Here is a 25,416-nt window from a genome sequence, read left to right as displayed (position 1 = left end):
TTTTTTTGTGAATGGACTTTCATGTTTTCTGTTGTAATCTTGTGAATATTTTAATACACTTTTTTTTTTCCATTACTGGTCTGTTGGATGAGTCTCATCTGGTCAGGAACTGGGAAGGGTTGGGGGGCATTACCTTTCTTCCTGGCAATATTCTTCAGACACTGCAGTCTCTGTCAGCTCAGCAAACACCACACAGCTAGAGAGCTCACCATGTGAGATGGTACCCTATATTACCACTTCAGCTAAGAGAACTAAGATACATAAGTAATAACGTTTGAGGGGACAGCACAGGTCTCTAGCAGAATACAGCTAGGAGAGAAGCACCTCCATGGCGGGACAGCCTCTGAAAAAGGGGATCTGAGTATCAGGCACATATCCTAGAAGGGAAAATGCTGTCCTTCACAATTACTTTGTACTGGCTAATAATACTTTATACCTAAGTTGAGAAAGGCGAGGACTTTAGCGTCAGAGCGAGGTGCTGTAGCTCTTGTTAACTATTGAACAGTTTACTCCCCTCTCCACCCTTCCCAGATTGAAGTGGTACCTTGAATAGGATTGGGAGAAGTAGGGCAGAGGAGAGACTTAATCAGAGACTATTGCCAAACTCCAGTATTTCGGAGCATTCACTTTACTGAAGAAGCTATTCTGTCTCACTTTTCTCTTTTCCCCCGGATATTGACTCCTAGCTTTCGTAGAAGAGGTCTCTGACCTCTGATTTCAGGGGAAGCTGATAGATGCCATGTTCTGAGTACGATTGCCTTACGTTTCTCAGCAACAGATGGGTTTTTGCAGCAAAACATATAGCCTTTGCTCTGAAGCTGTTTCACAGTGGCACATTTTTCTCTTTACAGGAAATTACATAGGGAGAGAGGTTGACTTTCAGAGGTTTCATTCATAAACATGCCACAGACAGGAGCAGACCACTTCCTCCAAAGTTTTGGAGGACTGACACGTACAAGTTTCCTGACTGCACAACTTCACAGAAAATCTGTATGTACTTAAGGAGGGCACAGAAAGTGAGTAACAGATGTTTTGGCTGTTTATTTTTCACACTCCCAGTAACCACGTACTTAAATGTGCCCATCTAGTTGTGCCCTCTAGATGTAGAGGATGACAGAAGCTTAAAAACAAACAAAAAACCACCACCACAAAAAAAAAAAAAAAAAAAAAAAAAAAAAAAAAACACATGCTACTGGCATGTAAAGGCTTGCCCTCCTCTTGATAAAGGTAGTGGTTAAAGGTAGTGGTGGCTGGGAAACAAATCAGGATATAGATAACTTAAAGCCGAAAAGAATATCCTTAAACTACCAAGGAAGAATATCAGAGAATAAAATGCAGATGTCACTGGCTACTGAACATATGGTTGAACCCCACACAGGGTCTCAGCATGACATTTGAAAAGAATACTTCCGTCTGGGACTTTAGCTGACAGTCACCGATACCATGTCACTCCTGCATGTGTTCAGCAGTCAGATAAGGTGGGGCCCAACAAACAATTCAAGGCACAATCCACAACCAGTTTCTCTTAAAGAGACAATGTAACTTCCCTAACATGAGACACAGGATTTTACTTAAATTTAAAAGGTTGCACTTTATTTAAGTGGATGGAGATAGTTTGTTATTTGCACTTAGAAAACACTTGCTTTCTGGACATTTAGATTTCCCCATCCATTTTCTCAGAGGAAAAAAGGTTAAAATTAGTGAAGCTAGGTCCCACGGGGAAGGGTTTGTGCGTTGCTGGATTTGACCTGTAGGGTTAAGCATCTTTTTGCAGCAGCTGATCATGTTGTTTTGCTTTTAGCTCCTGATTATACCTGTGGGAAAGAAAAGCACACACTGAGGATAGAGCTCCAATTACAGTAACAGTATCTTCATAACAAATTCAGCAAAGGAGGTTTAAAATTCCTATCCTGAGTTTCTACCCGCACGTCCATGTGTAGCTCAGCTTAGGTAAGAAGCTACTAATTAGTTGCTACGTTAGTTTGCATTATTTCTGTCCAGTACTGAAAGAGCCAGAGAACTCCAAACTTTCCTCTCAATAAATAACTTTAAAATAATAATAACAATAAAAAAAATCAAAATCAAAATGCTGCTATACTTAAGAACCTTTTGATTTGGCTGGAACTGATCAGATTCATCAGTGAAAGCTGACAGAAGCACAAAGCTTATGAGGTAGTCTAGGCTTTTTGTTCATCAGACCTACAGCTTTTAAAGAATGCCTTAAACCTAGAAACTTGACATAGGTCTTTCCTTAAAGTGTGCTCTAGCTATAACAGAAATATTTAGAAGTGTTCCTCCTACTGATCTGGAAAACTAAAAATGTAGCAAAAAAGTTCTGCAATGTTTAATCAATTGTTCAGTTCTTCCTTCCTGCTGTACTGACATGAAGGCAGGTGGAATTTATGAATTCATGGTTAAGATTAGGTAGCATGAGTGCTTTATTACAATGCATGGAGAAGTCCTTAGTACATACCTCCATATTCGGAAGAGTTGAGAGCCACCGGCACAGCCAACAAAGAAGTTCACAGCAAACAGGCTCCAATTTTTAGGAATAATAACCAGAGAGTACCTTGACCAAATAAGGCCTGTTAACCAAAAAGTTTAAATGACATTACATCTTTGTAGTGAAATATTCAGACATTCCCCTAACCTTGAGGACAGACTCATGGGTCAGTTTAAGTACACAAAAGTTTTACAGCTCATGTTGGACAACTGTTTTTCTTCTACTTAGCTGTTTCTCAGTTAGAAGCACAACAAATGCCAGTGGGAAAGCTACAGGTATGTATTGAATTTTTCCAAAATAACATAACCAGACAATAACACAAATCAGTCTTAGTATCAAATTAAGATCCTCTATACTCTACAGCAGTATAAACCTTAAAATGCTGGCACAGTTCTAGGGTAGTGGCATTTTGCTGTAGTGTATCTAGTTTGCTGTACCCATTTAGAGATTACGGACGCCACCAGTCAGGAAGGGTTTACGTATCACGCAAAGCACATAGCATTATGTTACGCATCAAAACAAAGTCCAGCAAAGGAAGAAAGTGGCAGCTGTAGTTTTGATTTTCAGCTTTATCTGTCACAAATCTCATCCCTGAGAAGATCTGGTAGAACAACTTGAGTATGGAATATTGGTTTTGGCAGTGTGAAAATTCATGGCAAACAGCAGCACAGCAGTCTGTATACCACTCCAAGTTCTTGTAACACATAGAAGTTCTTTCCAGTTACGTTAGTATAATTACTCTAACATCGTTTAAGCCTTTTGAGTCTGTTCTAAAAAAGCCACTGTATTCTAGACTGATGTCAAAAATTCTTGACCTGAAACAAAGGAGGTCACTTACTGGAACGAGTGGTATCATTGTAACTCAAGGGACCAAATCTGTATCCTAACTCAAAAAAAACTCACTTTGGACAATTCCAAGTTAAGACACTTGTATGAAACTGTAAATCACAGGACTCTTACAGATTTAATAATAAGTAAAGGTCTGTCTTACAGTTATCATGTAAAAGCAACAGTGAGATCTGGCATGTTATAGCTGAGCCTTTTCTAAATAAGTGGCTTAGTGCTGACAATTCAGAAGGGAATGAATGCAGCTCAGATGGTTCTTTGTAAAAGCATGGTGTACGTTGGTTTTACCTGTGGCCATCAACACTGCAGACTGCGCTGTGCTGAGCTTTTCTGCTGGTCTGGTCATATCAGCCATTCCAGCGCATACCAAGCCCTGCAAAGAGAAATTCATTGAGCATAAATGCAGTACCAGGGCATAGCATGACATATCAAATGCTTCACAAAGGGAAGTTTCCTGAGTACGAGAGAGACACAGAGTTCCTGGAACGAGTCCAGCAAAAGCCTTCTAAAACGATTAAGGGACTGGAGCCTCTCTCATTTGAGAAAAGGCTGAGGGAGCTGGGCCTGTTCAGCCTGGAGGAGAGGAGGCTCGGGGGGATCTGATCGATGCGTGTAGGTTTCTGAAAGGAGGGTGTCAAGATGACAGGGCCAGACTCTTTTTGGTGGTGCCCAGCAACAGGATGAGAAACAGCAGGCACAAAGCGAACACAGGAAGTTCCATATGAAAATGAGGAAAAACTTCTTTACTGTAAGGATGACAGCGCACTGGAACAGGTTGCCCAGAGAGGCTGTGGAGTCTCCTTCTGTGGTGATATTCAAAACCCATCTGGATGTGGTCCTGTGCAACGTGATGTAGGTAACCCTGCCTGAGCACAGGAGGGTTGGACTAGATGGTCTCCAGAGGCCCCTTCCAACCTCGACCATTCAGTGATTCTGTGAAGTTACCTTAAAGCTCAGTGTTTGTTCTGTGTGCATTATGCAGGAGATGGGATGCATTGTATGAGCAGAGTAATTACTCTTTCAGATGCAGTATGCTTCTAGCCCCTTGCGCTGGAAGTAAGAACAGTTATGGCAGGTGCAACTGGCTTGCAATAAAATCCCAGGCAGTGGCAACTTTGTATGAGCCTAAGAACAAGGTTAACTTAAGCACAGCTGCTTTAAGCACTAATTAATTGGTTTTCATGCAGCAAGTAGAACATGGTCTAAGTAAGACCCTTCGTACTAAAGCTTAGGCTAAGATATGGTTGATACACACATACATTTGACACCATGCAGTCTCCACTCAACTTCATCTGACGAGGTAAAAGTGATTTATTTTTAAAAAAAATATAACTTCGGTGGAAAATTTCCCAGTGAAGTGACAAATAGCCTGACTGACCTATTTGAGAATGTTGCTAGCAAATACACCATTTGATTTATTTTGTTGTGTTATTGCCATCTACTGGAAATGCGATTTGCTGTTCTGTTACAGGGGTTCACCAAAATAAACGAACAAAAAAAGCCCTAAAGCTTTTATCTCACTGTCAAAGGACTACTCTGTGCTCTAATCAAGAGAACAGTTTTATGGGTAGAGATTTCCATGTGCTGCCTCAGTTACAGGATTGATGTTGCTGCAGTGGTGTCACAGGGGTACAGATTTTCAGCCCAGTTGGGTAACTGCAGTCAACTTGCCTTTGCCATGTAGGGGAAAAGTCTTTTTAATTTCTCAATGAAGAACCTCACTGTGAGCTTAGAGAGGCCTTCCTGCACATTTACAAAAGAAGAAACCACCTGTGTATTAGCTCTTGTGATACAGCAGCAGACAGCAAACCTGCTCAAAAGAGTTGCCTCTATGCTCAGGAGCACACTGCCTGGGAGACCCTCTGAAAAAGGGGGAGGTTAACCACAGGAACCACAGTGGCAGATCAGACTGACAATGAAAACAAGCTACAGCCTGGAGCATAATGCGTTGCCCATGGCCTATACAAAGCTGGGTTTTCAGAGCAGCACACTTACAAACCAGCTGGCAATAGGAAGAGAAGGTTATATCCCTGCTTGTTATCAAACAAGGAGATTGAACAGCTTTATGATTTTAGAGCTCATTTACTTTATCTGTACAAATACAATAACCAGGAGGGAAGCGGTGAATTAGGACTATCCATATACCTCACACATGCACAAACACAGGCCAGGCAGCATCATGAACTGGGAAGCAGAACCACACGAGAAGCAGAGAGCTACTGCTGTCCAAAATACATGCTTTCAGAGTTTTGAACTATGCCAGTTCACACCTACCTTGAACAGCAGTGAGTGTTTCACAAAAGAAAGCTTTTGTGAAACTTTCAATGTAGTGCAGTTTTTCCACAAAGCCTTGTTTCCTTTTTTCCTCTTATATGCATGGCACGTTGCACCACATGTTCCTAAGGCTAATATTGTTCCTCCACATATATTAAAAATTAGAGCCTTGGCATTAGACCTTTCTGGAGGCTCAGATACCTGCTAGGAAACTATTGCTTGCCCAATGGGTTACTTCAGATTGCCCTTTGATCGACATCCAGATGTAAGCTGGCATCTTATACTTACCCATTTCATAATAGGTGCCCAGAAAAACACTGTTTTGGGACCTGAGGGAGGAAGGGGGGAGGAAGAGAGTTAAATTACTCAGTGAGATTTGGTTGTTACAATGTCCACAGTAAGTTAAGTCATTATGTGTTTTTTTCCCTCCTTTTTGATAATGAGTTACACTAATACACACACACACACACACAAAAACAGTTTCTACCACCTTACAGGCTGTATCACCTAATACTCACATTTCATCAACCTTCAGTTACATAATCAGTCCAAGTGATTTTGCAATAGATGTTCTGTTGCAAAAAAAAAAGGACTTTCAAGCAAGCAAGGGTACTGCAGCAAACAAGATGCATTTATAATAGAAAAGTTAGGATCAGGTCCAGGAAGAATGAAGTCAGTTTCTATGTAATGATTAAAAACTACTCTGTAACTGGACTAATGGAATTAGCGTTCGAAATCTTTGCAAATTGAATCTTGTAAACTAAAACCTCAAAATATGTCATTACTGGTACTGTAACAAGTCAGTCCAAATCTCAACCCATCTCTTCATGCTACAGAAGACATCCTGCACAGCACCATCAGACGGTTAAAGAGTACAGATTGCAAATACAGGTAGCAGGGTGTCCTCCTGGACCTCTAACACACATCTCTGAATAACCATGTCTGTCTAGCAGAAACAATACTTCTCACCCAATCAACCTCCCAGCCCAGTATTCTACCAATAGTCAAAGGAGGATTACAGGAGAAGAGGAACAAGTGTATGTAAAGAAAGGGAGGAAAAAAAAAAAAAAACAACAAATGGGATCTGGAGGGTAAAATCTCTCCCTCGGTGGTGCTAAAATGGCAGCTGGTTGGTTAACACAAAGCACTGCAATGCCACACCTATAATGAGGAGACCATCAGCTGCGCCAGAAATCGTTCACCTAGGACTCCAAGTCTTCAAAAGAGGGACCACAACACAAGATATCAACCTGTTGCACTGCGGTGCAGTCAAGGCACTGCTCATCTCATCAAACCACATTCAATTTTAGGTCTTGTAGGCCCCGGCTCAGCACTCAGATGACAAGCGAGATGAAGCCAAGTTTTCGCTTTAATACGTTACATATTATGGTTCAAAGCTTTTAAGTATACATTATAAACACTAGGACTTTGGTTGTTTGCTTTTTACGCGTGCTAGTTTTTTTTTTACTAACAATTCAGCCTTACAAGGGCCTTACAGTAAATCTTTACACAGTGTGTATTAAAACAGGTTTGAAAACATAACTTGGAAAAAATAACTGTCAGGTTTCTGCAGCAAGCACCCGTGAAGCCACTTAAAATTTGCAGGATAAGGCTCATTGTTATGAATATCAGTTGCTCCATAACCTCAAAGCCAACTAAGCCCTGTAGAAGGGCAGCACAACTGCAACAAAAATGGGCTTGGCAGCTTTGCATAAAGCCCTCCAAGACCCACACGGCTCGTGACAGTGATCAAGTTTAAAAGAGCAGTTAATAGCTACCAGCAGATGACTTTTTGCATTAAGAACCGAACGTTTCTCCCTATGCATATTTTTTTTTTTTTTTCTGGGATGCAAATTTCTGTCATTATTCTCTTAGGCAGCTACTTAGCATTCCTGTATCAGGCTGCAAATACAGCTCTTAATAAATCCAACTTATGGAGGTTCCACGAAGTTCAAAACTACGGACACAAAAGTCAGAAGCAGTTGTTGCCAAGCCAAGCTTTTTACGAGGTAGGGCTGTTGAGTGCTGTCAGGGGGATACCTCTCCCAGAGGTATGCCAGCAGACAAGATTTGCCTGGCAGTGCGAGCTCGTCCCAGATCCCGACACCCAGAAATTTTCAAGGATGAATCTGACAGCAGCACAACAGACCAAGGACATTACCAGAGGGCATCATGTGTGTAAATAAATTTAAAAAGCTATAATAAATGTAAGAAGCCTTTGTTCTGGAGAGCTTAGTTTGATCAGGAAGAGTGAACTTAGGAGGCCAAAGGGGAGAGAGCTCAGCCCACGCTTCTCCGGGGCTGCAAAGAGCGCTGCTCCCTGCTCTGCAGCGGCCAGGGAGCTGGTGTGCTGTACCCCTTGCCCTCTGCTGTCCTCCAGCGACCTCAGCCTGCATGGTGCCAGCTAAACAAACAGCTTTTCAGAGACCAGGCGTTCTCCTGGAAGCTTTCTTTGTGCCAGAAAAGAAGCAATCGTTGTCCTTGTTCACTACAAGTGATTTTAATTTAATGAGGATGGCGCTTGGAGGAGTCAGTCCTGAATTACTCCAGAGACTCGGTTATCTCCAAGAGAAGCACAAGCCCTTCACCCGTAACCTGCGTGCCTGCAGTCGGTGTGACATCTGTCCCGGGGCCTTCCCAGAGACCCCCCTGCGAGGCATTCAAGGCTGAAGCCTAGCGGCAGGGGCTCGGTTTCGACACCCGCTGGTCCCGGGGCTCGTCTTACTGAAGCCATCACTGCGGATCACGGTTCTCGTTCTCACCGAGACGCCTGTATGCGGACACGGTCCCTAAAAGCGCTGACAAGCCACGGTCGGCGCCCCCCCGCCTCGCACCGCCGGCCCCCCTCCGGGTCGGAGGTCCCGCAGCGGCACAGACCCGTCCCCGACCCGTCCCCTCGCCCAAGGTGACCCCTCGGGCCGTTACCCGCCGGGTGGTTGTAGAAGGGCCGCAGGCGCGGCGGCAGCACCAGCTCGATGCGGTCGAGCAGGCGGTGGTACGAGGCCCGCAGCCCCGCCGCGGCGGCCGCCATCTTGTGCGCGGTGCGGACCCCCCCCCACTCGCTCCGCTCCGGTGGCGCCGCTCGAGCCGCCCGGTACGGCACGCCGGGTCAGCCGCCGCCCCGCCCACCGCCGGCCACGACAGCGCTGATTGGTGCAGCCATCGGGGGGCGGAAGGAGGGGCGCGGTGCGATTGGCTGCGGCCGCCCCTCCCGCCTCGCGCAGCCGGGAGGAGTCGTCCCGGCCTTCCGCGGGAAGGGCGACAGCGCCGGCCCTCTCCCGCCTCAAAGATGGCGCCCCGCCAAGATGGCCGGCTCCCAACCCCAAGATGGCCGCCCGCCGAGCGGCTTCATCCCTTCCGTCACTTCCCGGGCGGGGCAGCGCTGCCTGGGGGCGTAGCTTCACTGGCGGGGGGCGTGGCTTCCCACGGGGGGCGGGGCTCTGAGCGGCGGCCGGCCCCGCCCCTCTCTCTCTCCTCTCTCTCTGTCTCTCTCCCTCTCCCTCTCGGAGCCGCGGGGCGGGGAGGGGCGGGGGGGGCCGAGGGCCGGCCGGTTTCCATGGTGATCGCGCGGGGCGGCCGGCGGCAGCGGAGCGCCCGGCAGCCCCCCCCCGGCGGGGGCCATGTCCCGCGGCCGCTGCCCCCACCTGCTGTGGGACGTGAGGAAGCGGAGCCTGGGGCTGGAGGAGCCCGGCCTGCTGCGGCGGCACTACCTGGGTAAGGGGGGGGGGGGGGGGGGGGGAAAGGGGGGGGGGGCGGCCGTTGGAACCGTTGGAACCGTTGGTGGGGGGCAGCGAGCGCCCCGAGATGGCGGCGGGGGACACGGGAGGGCGCCCCGGGAGGGTTCCCCCAGCGGGAGCGTCCCGTGCTCGGCAGGGACCTGACCCGAGGGCAGCGGGAGCCGCGCTGCGGGGTCAGCCCGCCGCCCGCAGCCCTCCTCCGGCAAAATGGCGTTGGTGGCCCTCGCGCACCGGGCGTTGTGGCGCCTCGCGGGCGGGTCCCTGCCCGGTCCGGCTCCGGCTGCCGGGGCTCCCCCGGACCTTCGCCTCTGGGACCCGCGCGGGCCGAAGTCAGGCAGGTGGCACCGCCTGCCGGGCCTCGCTCCGCTCCTCGGAGCTGGGAGGCGAGTTGCTACCTGTTGCACCGGCTCAGCAGCCGCAACAAATGGAAGGCGAGCGTTTTGTTTGGCCTTAGCAGTAGCATCAGGACACCTGGCCATCAGTCGTGCTTTTTTACACCCCCCTCCCCTTTTTTTTTCGGGTAATCTTGTCAAAACCCTTACGAGCACCAGTACAAAATAAAGCAGGTTATGTGTCTTTTCACCGCCTGCTGCTCTTTTGCAGCCAGCGAGGCAAACGAGAGCTCTCGCAGCAAGTACGCCGCTAACAGCGCGCTTCAGAGTGCGTTGGCAGATGTGTGCCACACGTCTGATACCTCGATACCGACCCATCCACCTGGGTAATGCTCTTACACTAGAATATAAAATAGAGGGAATGCCGGAGGTGCCCAGGCGTTGGAGGAATACACCTAAGAACTCGCTGCCGTTTATTTGCTCTGTGTTTGAGTTTCATGTGGACTGGCAATCAGGTGGCACTCTATTTATAGCCTCTTCCAGCCTTCGAAAACAGCTGCTCCGGGAGGGATCTGCACATCGTATCGTACCTCCCCAGGCAGATAGCTCGCTCCGGGAATTTATGTCCTTGCAAAACTCTGTCTGGTTTTGCAAGATCTCTAAATAACTGCGTTGAAACCTTGTCAGATCAGGACAAAGTTCCAAAGGAAAGTCTAGTGCAGATTGGGCACTAAGTGCATGCCTGGGACGTGTCCTCTGGATTGTTATCATTCCTTAAGAGCGATTTCCCCATGTGGTGACAGAGGGAAAAAGTGGGTCTTATCAGTGTATCTGTGTTAGCTATGTTTTCCTCAGCATTTGTGGGCTAATTAGTCTCGATTTCAGACAGTGCTTGTGTCTAAGTCTCCAGAGAAAGCCAAGCTGCTCTAGGAGGCTGTCAGTAGCACTCTGCTTTCATTCACTGGGGGCAGTGGCTTAGCCTAATGCTAGTGGGAGGAATCCTGCTGCTGGGCCATGGGTGGAAGCTGAGCTTCCTGCTACTCCCAGCTGAACATCACAGTGCTTTTATGGTGAAAAACATTGGCAGTAAACCCTAGTATCCAACTTAAATTCTGCCTTGAAACTGGCAAACGAATTTAGGAGGACAAATGTAATTACTCAGAGACGGGCTAGTTTCCCAAGAATCCCAGAATCTTTGCTGCAGTGTTTTATCATTGTGGAATGTTTCCGTGACTAACAAACACATCAGTTCTGATAGCAGATGAAGGGTTTGGCGTTACCAAAATGAGGACCCACGTACAAATGAACTATGGTAATAATTTACCTAGAGGAGTAGCAGCCTGGGTTTATTGCAAGAAGGAAGTGGATCCATAATTCCTCTGAAGTATTTAATGTGACAGCTTTCTTTGCTTTTCTGTGAAGGGTCGTGCTGCTAAGGATGGCTCCGTGTAGCTGTGAAGAAGACTGAGGGCTTTCTTTTTTTTTTTTTTTTTTTAAATTAACTGGCATAGTAGGTTATCCACAGAAACTCCATTAGTCTAAAATAGGTTGCAGAGAGTAATCAAGTCCGAGGTTTTCAGAATTATTGTCAGGAATTGCGCTTGGTACAATAAAAGTGAGTTTCAAAATGTAAATTCTCCATAGCTTCTGGCACTCATTTGCATAGTTTTCTATCATCTTCTTTCCTTGCAATATGATGTTTTTGAGCCTTCCAGATTTGTTAGACACGGTGATGCTGTCTGCTGAGCTTCCCTCCCTCCTTTTTAGAGAAAACTTTCATGTCCTAGGGCAATTTTTGTCAGGGTGTAGCATATCTAATACTATGGTTTTCTCATCCTGTTTTGTAAGGTTTAGAAAAGGTTTGAAGTCTATACATTTAAGAAAAGAAACTACCAATTTTCTTATAGTAAGGCTTGTTTTGGTCAAATTGTGTAAAGCTTCAGCTGCTGTTGCTACAGGGAGAACTGCAAATACGTTATTATATAGGTGGGAAATGGCAGAACTTACTAAACAAACCAGGCGCCATTCGCTCCCCATCTTCCCCAGGATGAACCATAGCACAAACCAAAACTAATTACAGATTTAAAACAAGGCAGTTGCACTGTTCGTAGGCAGGGCTGAAGAACAGGATAGGCCACATCAGCTGGTGGGTGTGTGGCCAGCCATGTAGCTTTGATATCAACCGTGTACCAGCTCGTTAAGTTATGAGTTTACAAACAACTAATAACATAAAGCTAGTAGCAGCTTACTGGATCCACATGGGTAGAACTGGGTGTTGCTGTTGAATGTCTCGTTCGTCCTGAAATACGCTGCCTAGAGTGGGGGTGTGAATTTCCTAAAGTACTGTAAGCTCTCATTCTCTCTGTTGCTTTTTCTTGGACCAAACAAAACCAAAAACACAACACCACCACCCAAAACAAACAAAAACAAACAAACCAAAAAGCCCACCCCAAAACAGCAGCAATGAAAACCTGATTTTAGGGAAAACAGCCAGAACACAGATGTGTTATTTTCCTCAGCTTTCACTACAGTTGTATTTCAACATGTGGCATCTTGGTCCTTGTAAGTAACACAGAGTAAGAAGGACCAGGCAGCGTTACAGTAACCATCTGTTTTGTTGGCGATGGTCACAGAGTATTTAATCAGCCCTTCATCTTTAATTCTTTGCTTAAGGCTTTTGATGTTTGGTTATTTTCAGGTGCACTGTTACATTTCATGTCCTAAACCTCTTGCATTAATTTTCTTCTCCAGCATCAATTAAAGAGACTGCATCTGTCACAGCTAAAAACCCTAATTAAGAGAGATGTTTTATGCTGCTTTTCCTTCTACAAGTCTAGCAAATTAACTGCTGCTTGAAAGGGAGCTCAGTAAATTTGCCTGGTTGTCCGATCGCAAGGGCTCAAATGACTGCTCTCCACGTGAGTCATTTAGCTTCCTGGCGTACATCTTCCACCGCACCTCAGCCTGTGTCTGCCCAGCAGAACAGCGCTGTATCGTTGTGTGCTTGCACACACCAAATGCTTTATGAAGCTGCAGATTTTTGAAAGGTGCAGCTGTACTCCCCAAATGTGCTTCATTAGTGATGCTTTCTGAATAACAGTAGATAGCGGAGTCAGAATTGAAGTTGGCAGTATGATGAAGGAATGAGAGGAAATATTTCTTTGAAACAATACCAAACACCTTTAATGTGCTCAATCTATTACGTGTCTGGCAGGTAATTTTGTACGGCCATTGGATTTTCAGCGGTTGTATAGAGAAGTTTTTTGTTTGTTTGTTTGTTTGTTTCTATAGTAAAAAGACTGTACTCTGTGAGCCTACAGATGGGCAATTGAAAGAGCGGTGTGTCACTGAGACCTGTTGGTAACAAATTCAGTTTGGAGAAGTTTAATGAAGAGACCAAGTCTGAAGCAAATTCCCTGGTACAATCTCATTTAAGCTGGTACCAAAGAATAGACAGGCACAATGCATATGTATAAAACCGCTTTTGAAAAATGTTGGGGTGATCCTACCCCATAAAGATTAACTATTTTTTTTCTAGTTCCAAATAAATTGACTGAGATAATCAAGGCAGCCACTTTAAAGGTTTAAATAGAGTGATTTGTGGAAAGCAGTGTGCTATTGATGAAGCAAAATAAAAAGTGAATCATCTGGAGAAGGCAACAAATGAAGAGAAGCTGGCTGGCTATTACTTGATATACACCAGAGAACCAGAAAGGGACATGAGCGAGGAGGCAGGACTGAGGCTGGTTTGGTATTTCTGGTGACTGAGTGTTGAGTGCTCAGTTCTTGGTACACTCTAGCCCGCTGTCTGTTATTACCCCTGTGATTATTTCACTTGTAGGTGAATTGAGCTACGGAAAGGGAGGTGTAGGAGCCAGTTGTGCCTGGAGGTAGTACAGCCAGCTGGCATCACAAGGTGGAAATTTGCCAGCCTCTTTTGCTGCTGCCCAGGGGGTCTTTGCTTGTGGTTGGCGATACCATTGAACTGACCTCAGTTACCTCTTCTTCATGAGCTCCTGTGGTTTGATTTTTATGGTTTGTGTTACTGCTTCTGTCTCCTTAGTTTTGTCCCACCTTGCTCCTACTTAAAGTAGGACTTCTAAAGTGATTGCCAACACGTTATTACATTCGCTGTTAAAAAAAAAAAAAAAAAAAAAAAAAAAAAAAAAAAAAAGGAAAAGGTACACAGGATATGGGAGTACTCGCTGCTTTCTGTCACTTTCTTCTGAAATATGAGAGTGAGATTGATAGGAATTCAGCTTCTGTTTTTGTGTATTAACTTTATCTTGTGGAAAAAAATATATTCTGTCCTTCAGAAATTCAAGAGGCCTTTTGATTTGTCTGTAGTTTTGTCACCTTTGCATGACATGGGCTAAACTATTTTACTTTTTTAAAAGGGATTACCCTTTTGTGGAATATATATAAATAATAGGTAATATAGAAATAATGTGTAATATATAAACAGTGTGCTGTCGTCCCAAGACTTAGGATATATATGCAGATATCTGCATATGTATATGTCCATTCATATAATCAGTTTTAGGATGCAAATATATTTACTTCATATCCTCTGGAGTCTCAGTCTTCTTGTGCAGCCAGCTGGAGACTATAGATCTGTGTGCACTCTAAATCTTTTCATTCTTTGATTGCAGTATTTTCATTGAATTTACACTGTATGCTTTTAAAGGCACTCTTTGTACAAAAAAATGTATTTGCTTTGTAAGCGACTGCCTGTGTCTTGATACTGAGTGGTTCAGACAGTTTCGTCGTTAAGTTGCACCTTGATCTTGTAATAATGAGCCTGGGATACATGAAAGCTGTCTCTTGCTGCAGAAACAAATTGTGTACTGGATTTGTATTTCAAGATGAGGCAGTGATGTGAGAGATCCCTTTGATACCTTTTTTTTTTTTCTTTTCCTTTCTTTCCGTCCCTGCAGTCGTCCTCCAGTTGGATTGTATCCATTAAGTGCATTAGGATAAACACTGAGCACATTCGTGTTTAGTCACTTCTAAACTGTTGCACTGCAATATGATGACTTCTTGTGACTTTACTTGTGATTCCTGATCTTCTATGCTTTGAATGTCCCCAGAATAGTCCAGTAGGGTATAACTGATCATGTATCAAGAACTAGTTGATACTTGAGACCGGCCCTGTCCTGGCAATGAGGAAGGAGATCAGTTTGTATATAAAGTATGCCAGTCTTGAAAGCAAGCTGGATTTTTTGGTAATGAAATGCAAGTCTCAGCTTCTTCTTGTCCATCTTTGAGGCTCAGTGAGTCATTGAATCAGATGTGTCCCAGATGCTTTGGTATAGGTTGACTCGTTAAATATTGAGCATAAATATCATGAGATGGAATCTGAGTAACATCTGTGAATTTTAATATCATTCTTTGGTGATGTGCAGGCTTTCCTCAGGAGGATTGAACATGCAAATGCTGCTGCTCTCTATTTAGCAGGAGGAAGGTGAGGGTCATGCTTCCCTTCCCTGTGAACTGAATGTGGTCTGAGCCGTTAGCAATGTTTGTCCAGCCTCTGTTCAACTACTGAAACTTCACCACTCTAGAAAGCTATTACACAAAACCAAAATAATCCCCCCTTTTTTAGGTTACATTTCTTTGAGGTTATTTTTCCAGTAGTTCCCATTATTTACCTTTCCTAGGAAAGGAGGAAAAATGAGGTTCCTTTTTCATTTGTTTTTATTCTAAAAATACTGTTATGTCTTGAAATCTCTCTTCAGTAAAAAATAACTCTCCAGAGTTAAACAACCAGTTAGGCTGGTTGTTTTTGTCATTTACATACAAATTATTGCACCAAGCAACTTTTAAAAGTAAGCTTTTTTTTTTTTTTTCCCCATTAGCTTTTGAACCCCCACTTCTAATCCAATTTACGTCACAGTGTTGCTTGATAGTCATCTACTAGCAAGACTCAGATTTCTACTTCAGCTCAACTTCTGACGTTGTCTCTTTTTAAACTCTAATCCTGGGCAATTTCCAAGCGCTTACGCTTTTAATCTCACAGCGATATGTAGCTCTATCTGCTATGGGGTGTGTATATCTATGTCTACTTCACATCTTCCCCCAAATATGACAGTTTACAATTCCCATCCTGCCTAGGATTAGACAGCATTTTTTAATTAGGTAAGTGTGCAGAATAGTAAAAGCTTTAATTCGGTCCCAGCCTGCCTAAATTCTTGTTTTTGCTGAGATATCTTTGTGGGAAAGGCAGACTGCTTTTTTTTTGCCAGAAGGCACGTCTCTCTAGATATGCCAGTAAGCTCCTATATAATCACTTCCTAATCTGTTTAGAAATGTGGGTTGAGTTAGCTAAGACAACTTTAAATAGGAGACTTTTGTTTACCCCAGAACCTTGGTCCAAAACAGGCGAGGGAATAACCACGTGGTGGTGAGTTGTGCTGGCTGCTGAAGAAGCAGCAGCCGCTGATGGGCACCGAAAGGTGAGCGCGAGTACTGGCAGCAGCATTCAGCCTGCTTGGATGTGCTTAAGAGCAGATTCCCCTAACTTTTTCTTTGCTTGCATTTTCCATGCTCTGGTACTCTTCTGAAATGCATGGAGGTGGCAGAAGATCGTGGTTCCGCTGCCAGCCATCCTCACTTCTGCACTGAGGCAGCCATATCCCCATTTCTGCTTCACAGACACCTCTGAAATTTCCTGCTGAAACACTGAGCTCCTCATTAGCCTTAGGTGCTACAAGAAGCACTTGAGAAAACAACACCGAGTGCCTGATGTGATGAAGTGTGTTTCCTGAAGTTCTGTGAGCAAGGCCCATGTTACTCCCTTCATACCACGTTAATATTGCGGTATGTTAAGACACATCCAAACTTGCAATAACACCATTTCCTCCAGCTTGCAACATCCTGCACAGTGTTGCTTTTTTGCCTTCAGTTAGTGGAAACCTCTTGATGAGAAGAAAACAGGGCTCAAGTGCATTTTTCTTCATCTAATGACTGTTCGGTTTCATAGTGGTATCTGTTTCAGAAGTTTGGGTTGTTTGTGTGAGAGATGTGTGTTAATGCTTGTGGAGAAAACAGAAAGTGGTTTTGCATTGGGTTAATCGTATATCCGGTTCATCACACAAGCTATTTCAGATAGGCTTGTGTTGAGAAAAGTCTGTTGGTACCTGTTATCTTTTTGCCTTTGGCTGTCTGTTGCATAGATACAGCTTCTCTTGTATTACTGCATAATTTTTTGTCCTCAGCTCTGTAGAAATTAGAAATATTCATCATATAATATACAAATTTCCAATGCCTTTGATCTCACCGAGTAGTTTGGGTATGATCACTGGGTTACTTTAAACAACAGAATGAATATGAAAACTGCACGTTTTCATTTATCCTGTTGTGGAACCACACTGATTTGTCTTCTGCTCAGCTACAATCTGAGGTGAGAGCACTACAAAAGACTTTACTGTGGGCAATGCGAGTGGGGCAGGATAGCTGTCAGAATATGGTGTACTTGTGAATGAAATCCACTTAGTACTTGCCACTATGGCATGCTCACTCTCAAGCCAGTACTTACAATATGTTGATAAATGCCATCTCTGAGATAGGTAGGTTTACACCACATTTGTGCCACTGTGAACACCTTAAAAATTGACATTAACGCAAATGAATTTTATATATTAAGTGTCTTTCAGGCATGAAACGTGGTAGATATCAAACAGCAATTAAACAAGCTGTCCATGATGATCTTCTCAGCTTTACAACTTAAATGCTTGTGGTCTTATCAGTGGTGGAGCCCAGTGGAAGCTTATATTCAGAAATGGATACTTTCAGAATCTGAAATATGAAAAGCAACTACAGACACTTCTGCAAATAACTCTTATCTGTGTCATTACCTGTAGTAACTTTCAGTTTTGGTAGAAGAAAACCAAAATTTAAGTGTTTTTCAGAATGGTTATTAATTACGCTAAAATGTATGTTGTTACTGAGACGATTATTTTAATTTCAGCAGATCTCATTTTGTATTACTTTTGAGATACAATTCTGTATCTAAATGCTTACCAAGAGACTTTATAGGCCTGCTGGATTGTAAATCAGAGCACGTTGTCCTATTTTATGTAGTTTCACTCTTGGTGTTAATATGTGAAATTTCTATGTTTCCTTATACATGAAGCTTATTCTGAAGTATGTCTTGGGTTTTAAGCGCAAGCTTGATTAACACTAAGTCATCTGATGCTGCGTGTTTTGTAACAAAGCTCTTGCAGATTAAAATGGCAAGTAGGTATCTTCATAGAAATTAAAATGTTTTGTGTTTCCGTATAGCGTTCAGACCTTTAGGCTTGCTAAATTATCATTAAAAGTAGAGAAGGATTTAAGTTGTCTGTTTTGAACTTAAATCATAAAGGAACAGTTGTCCATAGTAACTTGAAAGTTACCTTTTTAAAGGTTGATAAAAAGCAAGAGTTATCATATTTTTTGGCATTCATGCAGTAGCCCAGAACAATTAGGAAATATAATAGAAGGGCTCGATCAAAGGGCTGTGGGGTCACGCTAATGGATCTGGTTTCTGGCAGTACTGGTAATTCACTCTCTCCTTTGATAAGCTGCTTTCGTTTTGTGTGTCACAATCTGTGTCTGTAAAACGGGGCCACTCTCAGTCAATGCAGCTAATAAATGTTTTTTGAGATTTCTGTTCATGTTCAAGGATTTTAATGTTTCTTGATGAAAGTTAATGCAGCACTTAGTGCGTGTAGTCCTGTTGACTGCATGGTGTAGTTCTGTCTGCTGTGTGCAATATTCAAAGACAATTGCTAAGGAAAATCAGTGTGTTGAGACGCAGATCAAAAGTTATCCTCAATCATTGTGCAGAGTTTGACATAGCCCAGCGAGATAAACAAATTACCTGGATTGGCCATCTTTTTGGGAGTTGGCTTTGCCAACACGTAAACTCTATGCTGGAAAATCAAGAGTGGTTCTGAAATGCTCCTGGAGTGCAAGATAACATGTGCTCTGCATTGGGAACAGACACTGGCTCCGTTTCAGTTTTAAAGTAGGGCATTTCAAATGTCACAGCAAGCGAGCACCGAGGGACTTGGCCTCGGGAAGAGCCAGCTTGCCATAAACGTTCGTTTGACAAACAGGATCTATTACTGCTTTTTGCAATAAGGCTTGTCTTTCAGTTTCTCGTGCCGTGGGGGTGCAGCTTTGGATCAAAGTTTGGTTATATTGCTGGATAGCACAAACACACTTTCAAGTCTAGATCTTCTTCGTGAAATGTTCTCGACTTTTTCAATAGGAAATTCCAGAGTACAATTTCAAACATACAAAGATCTTACATGCTTGAAGTGTTAAACTTTGCTGCTATCAGAATGTGGCCATGGAACTGACCTCATTCCTATAGTCTCCAGCTTAAAAAAAATTAAAAAAACTTAGTGATGTACTGTATGGAGGCTGGCACTGTGCCTTGAGTCTTCAGTAGTGTCTCATGGTTGGTGAAAAAGGCTGGATGGACAAAAACTGAAAGTCTTATTGATGGCTGCACTGAGAGGGATGCTATCCCTTGAAGCTTCAACAGTACATCACGTCTGTTGAAAATGGGTGAGAGCAGTGCTAGCTTGAGAGCTTTCCAAATGTGGATGTGTAAACACTTCACAGGGAGGTCACTGTTGCCTTTTGAAATTTTACAGTGCTTTGCTGGTCATCGGTTATTTCTCAGTAGTTTCACCTAAAGGGTTTCAAAGCAAACCTCTTGCGTGCTCTGCTGTCCAGTGACGTGATCTGTGCCATGGCAGCTTGGTCACTTGGTCCCTATCATAAACCAGTCTAAATTGAATAGGGAAAACTGGGTATTGAAGCAACCTCTCAGACATGAATTTTTCATGCTCTGGTGGTATGTAGTTGAGGAGAAAAGAAACAGTTTCTGGCTCTTACAGAGCCTGTACGCTTTACTGGGGGGGGGGAAAAGGCAAACCAAAATGACAGAGGTCTTGATGCCAGAAAGGAGTACTCTAGGGGCTTCTGGCAAAAGACTGTATCTGCCCCATCTTGTTAGCTGGAGGGAGAGACAGGAGGGCTGCCTTCCGTGGGAGATGGAGGGAACAGGTAGCCCCTGTGTTACGTGAATGAGAATTAAGGATTTGCCAAGTGTCTTGTCCCCCTGCAGAGCACAGCCCTTGCTAAGGGGAATTTGACTTTTAGAAAGTATAAGGAATAAGAGTTGTGATGCACCTGGAGTGAAATGGGGATGCAGTCTTATTAATCATTTACTAGCGAGATAAAGGTATTATGTTTTTAATAGTATTGTGTTATTAATGACAAAAATGTGGAAGTTGCAAAAATATTCAGGTGACAAATGAGAGAAAATCCTAGGATTTATTTATGGCTGAAATTTTTAATCAAAACAATAATTTTAAGGAAGTTATTGCTGCAGTACAAGGAAGATTCCACTGCTAACTCAGCTTTTAAAAACAGCAAATGCAGAGATGATATTTTCTTCAGATCTGTTTCTTCATGTAGTTCTGTTTTTATTTTAGGGAAAAAAACATTTGGGATCTGCTGGTTCCAGTCCTGAGTGATAAGATAAACTAGAAAAAATCCATTCTGTTGTCTTAAAATTGAGCTGAGTACTTTATCACATAGAAAGGTTTTTGGAAGCAACATATTTTAACATTTCTTCAGTGCCCCTTCCTTGTGTTTTGTTTCTGTACTATCTCTGTTACACGCTCACTGCACTGCCTGATTTATCTGTAGATAACAGCCCACCAACAATACAGAGAGGGTGTTGGAAAGAAGTTTAACTCTACCTCTTCTTTAACTCGTACCTCATACTCCTGCTCAGATGCTTGGCACTAAGGGACCAGGCACGGATATCAGGTGGTCTTTTCCAGTTCAGGATTGTATCTGGGGCAAGTAAAAGACACAATGAGGAAATGAATAGATAGAGAAGAAATTACGGTCCCAAACTTCTGCTGGAGTGCTGGAGGCAACAACACTGGGCGCTGAGGTGGGCTGTTCTTGGAGCTGGACCAAAAGAAGTGATGAGACATAGGGTCTTCAGGTGTGGGCCCTCTGATGCTGCAGTTTCTCTCCCTGTCTCCTTAGTTTCCTCAAAGGAAAGTTAATTCAGTAGGTTTGGTATTCAAAAACAATACAGCCTAGCATCTTACCTAGAGTTTTGTTCTCAGAGCTCTACAAATACAGGACAAAAAAAGATAACGTCCTTTGAGCTTAAGAGGCTTTAGGATTTTAGTAAAAAGATCGGGCTTATCAGTGTTTTCCTTTTTGGAAAGTATTTTCCTGGGATTATTAAGTTCATTAGAACCTGTTTTCATGAAACAAAGGCACTCTAACCTCATATCTCCAATTTTCATTTAATATAAGCACCTAGCTTAGGAAGAGGTCATGTTGTTTTCAGTACACTGTTTTACTTTCTGCTTGAGACCTAAACACGTTCTCCTTTGTATGCCTTATATGATACGTCATACTTCTAAAACTGTTATACTTGTTGTCTTCAGCTATGTTGACCAAAAACCCCACAGGGTTATTTTCAGCATTCTAGCTATTATTTTCAGGAGAAGTGTCAACCTGTGTACTGTGCATGTCACCATTTCTACACTCTTCTCAAAGGCGATGGAAAAGCTAGCGAATGTGATGCTTGTCTTAACATTTGTGAAATGAGAATGAAATGTATTCATTCAAGACCTAGATTTATATTCCAGTTCTTTCTTGTTCAGGTTTTTTACCCATTAGTGCCCATTAGTAGGGTCTTAATTAGTTTCTTCAGTGTTACCATTTTAATAGAGTATGTAATAAGTATTTTTCTTCACAGGGAGAAGAGAATTTATCCAAAGATTAAAACTTGAAGCAACCTTGAATGTGCACGATGGATGTGTAAGTGACTAGTTGCTTTTTTTTTTCTTTGTTTGTTGAAAGATGTTAAATTATGACTTCGATACCACAATAATCGTTCCTTGACTTGGGAATGCAAATTCTGTGTATTAAAGCTGAGCTGGAAACCTCTGTGTATTGAGACCTACATATGAATTCTGTAGGTATTTGTTTCTTCTTAAGCATTTGCCAATTTATCTTTGAAGAAAAACCAAATCCCATTTCTATACTTTAATACCCATCCTGCTATGGAATGAGTTAAACTCCTATGTCAGGAAAACAGATGCTTATCTTTTCAGTTACAATTAACCTTAAACTTAAGAGTGGAATCTGTAGCAATTTTTGTGCTATGTTGTGCTATATTTTTAAAAAGCTTAAATCTCTATTAGTGTTTTAAGTGATTTGTTTTCCACACTTTAAAAGCAAGTGATTAAGTGCTGCACATTTATTTAAAGAGACAAAGAAAAAAATAAGCTTCCCCTGAAAGGCAAAAACATAGCTAGAAATGTTGCTTCTTTAAATACTTAATTTTTGAAAGGGCTACGAATATTATAAACCGTATTCTTGAAAAAAAAAAAGAGTCAAACTAGGCACACAGCAGAGAGATTTGTTTTAACGTCCAGTGGCTCCATGCTCTAGCAGAAACACTGTTTCTCATTTATCAGTGTCAGAAAACAAGCTGGGGATACTTGCCTACGTACAGATTTACTGGTGTAATGAATACCCTTAGTTCTATCCTCTGAACAAAGAAATTATAGCTATTGTGGTAGGATTCTTTGCTGTATTATCTTTGATAAATGGAGCAGAAATTCAGGGTTGTTAAAGCATTGTCTTTGTCACAGAAAATATCAGAAAAGTGAAGGGTATAAAACGTGAAAATGCAAGTGTAAATTTACTTAAAATGCTGTTCAAATGTAGATTTTCTTTATATATTAAATTAAGGAGTGTTACAATTGTTAACTTCAGTCACTAGTAATTTTAAAGAACATGTTAAATAAAATCTCACCTTCTGGTTGGAGTTCAGAAATAGGATCTTATGTGTATTTTTGAGAGATGCAAAAGACTGGGACGGACAGTCATGGATTAGAATTGCTGTACCAAAAAAGGAGGCTACTCTTGCTGTACTGACTGCTTAATGTTCTGCTGCAGGTGATGCTGGCTTAAATACTAATGCATTGATTTCTCTCCCTCCCCTCCCAACCAGAAACGTTTTCATGAATGACACTCTGTAGAAAGATACTTACCAGTTTTTTGTATTTAAGACTGTAGCAATGATTTTTATTTTGAAGATTCTTTTCTAGTAGTTTTTCATCTCCTAAAATGTACTTAGGAGGAATTTTTCAAGTTTCTTTTCCTGAAGTTTTGTTTGTTTGTTGTTGTTGTTGTTTTCTTTGCTTCCTTGTAAAAATAGCCAGCTGTGCCTATAAAATGGGGAAAACAGTAATACTTTGCTACTTGTAAAAAATAATAATAATAAAAAAAATGGAGTGACTAATCTGTATTTTAGTTAAGTACCTTGGTGTCATGCAACAGAAATTTCAAATTTGGATTTGGATTTCAAATCTGGATCTACCTGGTGGTTATGTATTTGAAAATGCAGGTTGAGTTTATTTTGTTAGCTTTTACCATGCCTAACGTGATTATTTTGCTGGGTGGAAAGTGTTTTCATTCTGAATTTATAGCATTATAGTTTAAGATATTGTTACAATTTGAAAAAAGGTCTTGAGAAGTTAAATTAACAAAGCACTGTCAACAACCATTCAGTATAATTTCTTACTACTCGCTTTATAAAAAACCTGCAAAATAAAAGCAAATGCAGAAGTAAATTAAAAATTGCAATCCATATTCTTGCAGCATTAATATTGCCATAGCACCTTTTTGTTTGGGATAGGAGTATTTCTATCTCAGAGTTTATGTACCTTAGTCTTCGAAACAGTGCAGTTTTCCACTCCTCTCATCTCTTACCACTTGAACAGACTTGAGCAGTAATATGTGAAGTAATTGAATTAGTCTACCTAGCCACCAGTGTCTGCTGGGAACCTTATCACCCTTCCAGGGTGTGATTTGCCTCTTTCAACATGATTTACATTTTCTGAGTGAGGTCATAGGTACCCCAGACGTTGCTGTTTCTGGGGTTATGTCTAAAGGGAGCTTAAGGTGGCAAGGAGCTCAGCTGCAAATGTGTAAAACTAGGTGAGAATGTTGAGAGTCCATTTAGACCAGCAGCAACAAAGGGCGAGGAAAACAGAGAAAACAGTAACTTTAAAACATATTGAATGGGGAAAAAATAAATGTAGGTAGATGATGGATCCTTTGATATGAGGAAATACTACATTTTAAATTAGAGAGAAGAGGATCACCTGAAAGAGTAATTTCTCATTTCTATGTATAGATATTCAGTTCAGTATCAAGTGTTAATTGTACATCTCTTTCAACACAGCATTTCTGAGCAAGTCACTTTTAAACGTGGTCCTTAAAGCTATGCTTAAATGACTTTAGGAAGTGTGTTTAGCATGTGGTTAGAATGTGTAGTTTTTACTTCTTCCTCCATAGCTAACAAGTAATGCCTTTTCACCCCCTTCTTTTGTTGGGAGATATTTCTGATTTTCTGTCTCTAAGGATGTTCTTACTTTCTTATTTTCTTCTTCGTTTATTATTTTTTTATATTTATTTTTGTGTGCTGTTGATCTATCTTTCTAACAAAAGGATAGGAGTGAGGGATTTGCTTTTTCAGTCTCAAGGATTGGCTGCACTGCCTGCTGCATTGGTTTTGAGGAAAACCCGAAGATAGAAAAAATATTTCTTAACTATTCAATTAATGATTTTAAAGTGCTTGCTGCTTCCTTTCAAGGCTAGTCAAAAAGCAAACAAAATTAGATACAGATGATACTGTGGAATACCTAATAGAAACAAACAAACAAACAAAAACACTAATTAAATACCCTCTGACTCTTTTAATCTTATTGGTAATTTTTGGTCATTTGTGTTTGCTATATCCTCTGCTTTGGCCCTAGCAGGAGGAATTTCCAACTCTTTGTGTAGAAACTGTAACATTATACTTTTGGTTTGGCATTGAGTGGCCTGAAGGTAATAGATATGTAGCTTTCCTACGCTGTTTGGAGATATAAACCAGTTTTCTAGCTAGTTCTCATTTACAATGTATTTTAATAGTGGGTTTTCTATCTTAGAATGGGACGTGAGGACTTTATCCTTTCTTTCTTTTTTTTTTTTTTTTTTTTTTTTAATCTCCTGTCATTGACCATCTGGTTTCGGTGTCCATATACATATTTATTGGGGCTAGTATTCACTGTTGGTCAATAGGATCTATTGAACACTGAAAGTATTCTGTATTAACTGATCAGTTATTGAAAGTGAGTATTCACAGGGGGTAGGGGAAGGAGGCAAGCTCATTCCACTGAAAGACTTCAGTGATTCTGCCAGTGATGTTGACAAGGTGTTCTGGTACAGATTAAAAAGGCAGTGTAGTTTGCAGACTTCTAGCACATGTTTAGTTAAGTCATCTCACTTCACGTTTTTTTCTGAACCATATTTGGCTTGGGTAGGGAATGCTGAAATTGCTCAACCCTGAATGAAATCAGAATTCAGAAGGAAAATATTGATGTCTTGTTTAGGGTTGTGGAACTGCAACTCAGATAAATGTTGTGCCTGCCATTTGCATCTTGCGTCTTCCTATATTCTCCTTGCTTTCCTTTCCATCTTTTTCATCTTTTTCATCTTTTTTTTTTTTTTTTTGGACACCTCCCCCCACTTGCTTAATTAGGTGCTTATAATCATCCTAGTCATTCTTTTTCATAACTTCTGATTTCAAATGGACATTAATAGAAATTGAGAATATGTGGGATGTGAACCCAAACTG

General features: G+C 42.1%; 2 protein-coding genes across 8 annotated transcripts in view; one reads left to right on the top strand and one right to left on the bottom strand.

Moving 5' to 3' along the window:
• Nucleotides 1-1,565: 1,565 nt before the first annotated feature.
• On the bottom strand, nucleotides 1,566-8,761 carry MPC2 (mitochondrial pyruvate carrier 2). The gene is made up of 5 exons (XM_035315230.1): nucleotides 8,549-8,761; nucleotides 5,912-5,952; nucleotides 3,638-3,722; nucleotides 2,474-2,585; nucleotides 1,566-1,814 (listed from the first exon to the last, which is right to left on the bottom strand). Exons 1-5 carry the CDS (start codon nucleotides 8,652-8,654, stop codon nucleotides 1,757-1,759), a joined length of 402 nt encoding a protein of 133 aa, XP_035171121.1. The 5' UTR covers nucleotides 8,655-8,761; the 3' UTR covers nucleotides 1,566-1,756.
• Nucleotides 8,762-9,124: 363 nt separating this feature from the next.
• Nucleotides 9,125-25,416, top strand: part of DCAF6 (DDB1 and CUL4 associated factor 6) — an 81,718-nt gene continuing 65,426 nt past the window's right edge. For 3 of the 7 annotated variants that reach the window (XM_035315219.1, XM_035315218.1, XM_035315215.1), the window contains exons 1-2: nucleotides 9,125-9,337; nucleotides 21,481-21,542. In XM_035315219.1, coding sequence (XP_035171110.1) covers nucleotides 9,244-9,337; nucleotides 21,481-21,542 — 156 coding nt within the window. In that variant the 5' untranslated portion in view covers nucleotides 9,125-9,243. The remainder of the gene's footprint in view (nucleotides 9,338-21,480; nucleotides 21,543-25,416) is intronic. The other 4 variants (XM_035315220.1, XM_035315216.1, XM_035315221.1 and 1 more) reach the window with 2 other exon arrangements.

The sequence above is a fragment of the Oxyura jamaicensis genome, chromosome 1 (genome assembly GCF_011077185.1).
Source record: "Oxyura jamaicensis isolate SHBP4307 breed ruddy duck chromosome 1, BPBGC_Ojam_1.0, whole genome shotgun sequence".
NCBI classification, from domain to species: Eukaryota; Metazoa; Chordata; class Aves; order Anseriformes; family Anatidae; genus Oxyura; species Oxyura jamaicensis.
This window is presented reverse-complemented; position numbering and strand designations above follow the sequence as displayed.

Coding starts and splice junctions, on each gene's coding strand:
- MPC2 (XM_035315230.1), bottom strand. CDS start 8,654: ATGGCGGCCGCCGCGGCGGGGCTGCGGGCCTCGTACCACCGCCTGCTC. Junction 5,953..8,548: donor CTTCTACAACCACCCGGCGG/GTAACGGCCCGA, acceptor TTCCTCCCTCAG/GTCCCAAAACAGTGTTTTTC. Junction 2,586..3,637: donor TGCAGTGTTGATGGCCACAG/GTAAAACCAACG, acceptor TTTGGTTAACAG/GCCTTATTTGGTCAAGGTAC.